Source organism: Protobothrops mucrosquamatus, unplaced genomic scaffold (assembly GCF_001527695.2).
Source record: "Protobothrops mucrosquamatus isolate PMUCROS unplaced genomic scaffold, P.Mucros_1.0 scaffold154, whole genome shotgun sequence".
NCBI lineage: Eukaryota > Metazoa > Chordata > Lepidosauria > Squamata > Viperidae > Protobothrops > Protobothrops mucrosquamatus.
In genome coordinates this window covers 401099-406844 of record NW_015386518.1, presented here as the reverse complement: position 1 = coordinate 406844, position 5746 = coordinate 401099, and the positions used below count along the sequence as shown (strand labels likewise).

The window sequence follows — 5746 nt, the reverse complement described above, 5'->3', positions numbered from 1 at the left end:
AAAAAAAAAAAAAAAAAAAAACCCAACAAAAACTGGCCTTGCAAGGTAGGCCACTGATTGCTTTGTTGGTGTGTGGGGAGAAAACGGGCTCCTTTAGGATCCAAGGTGCAAAAAAAACAACAAACCACTGGTTACGTCAGCCGTTCGTGACTTTTGCATAGCTATTAAGACTGAATCAACCACAGTTAACAAATTTATACCCCCAAATTGGATAGTTGATTAAGTACAAATTCATGACACACATCCCTAAAAAACCAAAAAACAAAACATATCCCTTAGCTTATGACTCCTATCTGGGCCTCAGTTTCCCTAGTCTTTAAGATGGGTCCAATCTCACGCCAACAAATCTGACTATACATATATTTATATACTGTACATAAAAGTCTAAAATCTGTTCAGTCCCCAAAGCTGAATCTGGACTTCCCAAACAGGAATTTAATACAGACGGAGGAAATTGAGAGGGTTACAATCGTTCCCGGCTTCAGGGATGACCCGAAAATGGGGATTTTTCAGAGAAAAAAAACCACCCAGTCCAGAGAGAGAGGGGGGACCATGGGGGGGTCAGACAAAAAAAGGAAGACTTGTAGGTTTTAAAGACCCCGTAAAAAAAGTAAGAAAAGATAGAAAAATTGGAGAATCCAGCCCCAAATTGTAAGGACCACCACAAGGTGTGTGGAAAAACGGTTGCGTTACAAGGAAGACACTTCATCGAGGTTGCGTGAAAATGGAGGCAGAGGAAGACAGATAGTCCTCAGTTTACGACCAATCGCTTAGCGTCCCAAGTTATGACGTAAGCATCTCCAAAAAGGTCCAGTTTCAAGGTTATGACAAGGGACCGTCCTTAAACGCCTTTGCAGCCTCCTGATCGCCATTTATGACGTTGTACCCGGACCGCCGTGAAAAAAATGTCATAAACTCAGCTCGGCTATGGAAGGGAATCTTTGACATTCAGCCCAGTTCTGTTACGGTCCTAAGGCGAGGACTATATGTAATGCACACACACAGCCAGGATTGTCCGGTGCAACAGAGTCCGGATTTTGCCCGGGGATGGAGACTGGGTCCGTTACAGGCGTAGCTCTCCTGCGGCGATCTTCTTCCAGACGTCCGGCGTGAGAGGCGCGTAGGTCCTCGCGGCAACGTCCAGCACGAACAGGGGGTCCGAGACCCGGGTGGGGTCAAACCCTTCCTCCACCAGGCGGAACCGTTTCTGCTTGAAGGTCTCCGTCATCTCCAGCTGCTCCTGAGCGGAAGGAAAGTCAGACCGTCGTGAACGGGCGGCCAGATCTGGGCCTCCAGATGCCGCCCTGGCCTCCCTCGCAGGGCCGTTGTGAAACCAGAAGGCAAAACCAAGCTGGAGGCTTACCTGGATTCGCAGGAAGCGAGGCCAGGCGTATGGAGGGAGCAGCTCGGCCACCTGTTTGTAGATTTGGGGGCCACTGAAGTCGGCCTCCGGCTGCAGCACCAAGGTGGCCATCCCTGCCCGGCCGTCGTGTCCTGGAAGAGAATGCAGACAGTCCTCAACTTACGACAATTCGTTTAGCGACCGTTTGAAGTTACAACAGCACTGAAAAACGTGACTTTGGACCGTTTTCCATACTTACCGACCGTCACAGCATCCCCAGAGCAAAGCCAAGAAAATCAGTAATTCAATGAAATGCATCTTTATGAAATAAACGTTCCATTTTCCACAAAGGATGCAGAATAACAGAGTGGGAAGGGACCTTAGAGGTCTTCTAGTCCAGCCCCCTGCTCAAACGAAAGACCCCATATATCATATCGCCTATACAATTGTCTAGAACCTCTTTGTTACATGCAAAGGAACGTATAGCCGTTCTACTAATAAACAACGGCAATAAATAAGTAACAGCAAGCAATGTTGGTTTTATTTTGTGTATTCAATTTATAGGCCGCCAATTTCAATCCGAAGGGAACTCTGGGATCATAACAGTTGCCAGCTGCTGTCATTCCAGCATTTTTCCCTCCAAGAAATTGAGTTGGCAGGACTGGACAAGGAGGAAGAAATCTGGATCAGAACTCGGGAGATATCTAATTTTTTTCCTGATTTTCCTAGCGCTTACCTGGGACGATCACACCGTAAACCGTGACCTCCCTCAAACTGTCCAACTTGCTCAAAGTCTCCCCGACTTCTGTCGCGGCCACATTTTCGCCTTTCCAACTATGGGGGGGGGGGGGAAACAAAGGGAAGTCAGAGAGGGAAGATTTGCAAATTAAAGAAAAAAAAGGTCTTGGCTAGGAGATCAGGAATGACTGAACTGGTTGTTAGGTGGGGGGTTTTTGGGGTTTTTTTGCACTTGCATTTGTGGTGTTGAGTGGCCGATTGATTTAAGTAAAAAAAGAAGGAGAGTTTGGGGCTTTGGGCTCATTTTTTTAAATTTGAAGCGAAGAAAAGTCTCTTTCGGGGCTTTTTTTTTTTAATTGAACTGCATCAAATCCCCAGGAAAGTTTTCTTTAGGGAAGGGCGCCCTCGTGTGGCCAGTGGGGAATATAACACAAGGCAGGAATTGGAGGGGAAAAAAAAACCCGGATTTTTTTTCTCAAAAAAACCAACCCTATCTTGCACTCTCCTATGCTCTAGAGATGGCAAAGCCCATCATCCCTGCTCAGCAAGGGAGTGGAGCATGGGAAAGCTGAGCCACGTTTTGGAAAAGAAGCCTACCGGTAGGTGTCTCCCGTACGGTCCCAAAAGCTGACGAAGCCTTCGCCGTCTTGCACCATCAAGTCCCCGGAGTTGAAATAAACGTCCCCGTCGGCAAAGACGCCGCGCAGCATCTTCGCCTCGGTCAGTTCGCGCCCACCGGCGTATCCGAGGAAGGGGTTGCGGAAGGTGACGGGCGAGACCAGGAGACCCGGTTCCCCTGCAGAAAGAAGAAAAACGATGATCCAGAGAGTCCTCGGATTAGGACCTTTCTTTCTTTTTTTTTTGTTTCTTTCTTTCTTTCTTTCTTTTTCCTTCCTTTCTCTCCTTTTCTTTTTCTTTCTTTCCTTCCTTCCTTTTTTCTCTCCCTTTTTCTTTTTTTTCCCTTCCTTTTCTCCTTCCTTCTCTCCTTCCTCTCTCCTTCCTTCCTTTTTCTCCTTTTCTTTTCTTCCTTCCTTTTCTCTCCCTTTCTTTCTTTCTTTCTTTCTTTTCTTTCTTTCATTCCTTTTTCTATTTCCTTCCTTTCTCTCTCTCATTCCTTCCTTCCTTCCTTCCTTCCTTCCTTCCTTCCTTCCTTCCTTCCTTCCTTCCTTCCTTCCTTTCTGCCATCTGTCAAAAATTGTATCCTGCCTGAGCAGGGGGTTGGACTAGATGGCCTACAAGGTCCCTTCCAAGTCTGTAATTCTAATTCTAATTAATTCTAATTCTAATTCTAAATTCTAATTATTTATTATTAAATTTACTGGACGCCCATTTTTATCACAGGGTAACTCTGGGTGGCCTTACAATATTAAACAAGTGGTTTAGCAACTGTTCAAAGTTACAACGTCACCTATATCCACCCGCTGGCACCGCCCGGCCTTGTCTCTAAGCGGAGCGCCTTGGACAGCGTCAAAACGAACCAACTCAAAGGGACTGAAGCACTGCAGGGAGGGGAAAAAAATCATGGTACAATTAAAAGCGAGAGATTTTTTTTCCCCAAAGTGCCCCCCTACCTTTCCCAGGAATGTTGTGATGCCCACCTTATAAATCCAGGAGCCGCGCCCCACGGCCCCCACCCTGCCGGTGTAGTTGAACAGGGTGACGTTCCCTTCGGTCATGCCGTAGGTTTCCACCACTTTGATGTTTCCGAAACGGTGGAGAAATTCACGCCAGACGTCCGGACGCATCCCGCTGCCCACGGCCATCCGCAAGGAATGCTCTCGATCAGCCGGGCTCTGCAGGAAAGAAGAAGGAACACAGTGGCACAACAGGAAGGAAGGAAGGAAGGAAGGAAGGAAGGAAGGAAGGAAGGAAGGAAGGAAGGAAGGAAGGAAGAGAAATGGGAAAATGGCAGAAATCCCAGCAGTAATATCAGCGTTGGCCACCAGAGGGAGACATACAGATCCACCTTTTTCCCACACTTACCTGTGGCTGGTTGACCAGGTACCGGCAAAGCTCTCCGATGTATTGGAAGACGGTCACCCCGTGAGCCCGACAGTCCGGCCAAAACTGGCTGGCTGAGAACTTTTTCTTCAGCACACAGGTGCCACCTGGCAAGAAACGGGAAGCCTTTTTCCAAGAAAGCTGAGCAAGGTTTCTAGTCCTCGTGACTTTTAGAAAGTCATTCTTTTTCATTGTTTCCCATCGACCGGCAGGGAGATTCACCTCCTTAAACCGCAATTTTGACTATGGCAAAATGGTATTTCGGATGAAAAGGGAATCCCTTGGCTGGGAAGCAGGTAACACTTAAGCAGAGCCTCCAAAGCCACGAGCAATCTACCTTGAATTCTAGAGGGGAGAAGGAGCAAGGGATGGCAGACGCTTCTCTGCCTTGCCTGGCGGGTCAAAGAGACAGCAAAGCTCCTGCACCTACCGAGGCCGAACGTGCCGAGGATGCCCAAAAGGCTGCCGGACATGTGATACAAGGGCAGGGTCAGGTAAATGACATCCGAGCTGCAGGCCCCCACCAGCTTGTAAAACCCTAAACAGAGGATGGTCTTCAAGTGGCTGACCCGGGCAGCCTTGGGGAGGCCTGGAGAGAAAGGGAGGGAGGAAAGAAGGGAGGGAGGGAGGGAGGGAGGGAGGGAGAAAAAGAAAGAAAGAAAGAAAGAAAAGAAAGCAAGAAAGAAAGAAGAAGAAGGAAGGGAAGGGAAGGGAAGGGAAGGAGAGGGAGGAAGGAAGGAAGGAAGAAAGAAGGGGAGAAAAGAAAAAAAGGAAAGAAAGAGAAGGAAAGAAGAGAAAAAGAAGGAAAGGATGTTATGTTTTTAAAAACACTTGATTGCTACACAGTATTTGTGCTTATGAATTCAACCCACATCTTTGCCCTAAAGTAGCAAAGCAAACCAAGGCAACATAGACACAATTGTTGTTTAAAGATGCAATTTGGGGATGCATCAAACTTGCTGCTGCCTTCCTGACACACAAGGCCTGAACCCCCCCCTCCCGAAGCCCTCCAGAAACCTGCGCCTCCAGCCCCGCCCTCTCTAGCCCCCCACACCTGTTGTCCCGGAAGTGAAGATGTACAGGCAGGTGTCCATCAGGTGGCGCGGCGTGGAGAGCTCGTAAGGCAGGGGCTCCTCGGAGGCTTCCTCCAGCAGATCCTGCAGGCTGATCACGCCCGGTGGATAGGGCCCCTTTCCCATCACCCAGACCCCAATGCCCATCTCCTTCAGGCTGGGGAGGATGGGCTCCACGGCTCCAAACAGTTCTGCAAAGATGCAGGGAGATGGGGGGGGAGTGTTTGTCAAGCTCCTGCGGTGACTTTGCCCCCCCCCTCTCTCTTTGCCCTGAGCCTGGCCTGCTCTGCAGGGTTGGTGTGAGCAGAGGGGAAGAAATGGCAGGAGGGAGAAGACAAAAATGTGGCTCAGCCCCATCATCCCCTGCCTCCCCCCCCCTCCTCTATGTCCACCTGGGGACCCCTGCGGGCCTCCCCCCCCAGCCCCCAGCCTCCCCTCCCGGGATCCCCCCCCCCGCTCACCCTGGGTGGCCAGGAGGGCGCGGGCGCGGCAGGCGCGCAGGCAGTGGCGGAGGGCGTCGGGGCGCAGCGCGGTGCCCAGGAAGGCGGGCCGGGCGCCCAGCTTGGCCAGCCCGATCCAGGCCCAGACGAAG

General features: G+C 50.1%; 1 protein-coding gene across 1 annotated transcript; it reads right to left on the bottom strand.

Moving 5' to 3' along the window:
* Nucleotides 1–914: 914 nt before the first annotated feature.
* SLC27A3 (solute carrier family 27 member 3) lies at nucleotides 915–5745 on the bottom strand (the record flags this gene model as incomplete). Its single annotated transcript, XM_015813344.1, has 10 exons — nucleotides 915–1240; nucleotides 1364–1494; nucleotides 2079–2176; nucleotides 2678–2876; nucleotides 3489–3579; nucleotides 3679–3873; nucleotides 4064–4188; nucleotides 4512–4670; nucleotides 5136–5345; nucleotides 5616–5745. Coding segments are annotated over 10 exons (1515 nt in total), but the record flags the coding sequence as incomplete, so codon positions are not given.
* Nucleotide 5746: the final 1 nt, after the last annotated feature.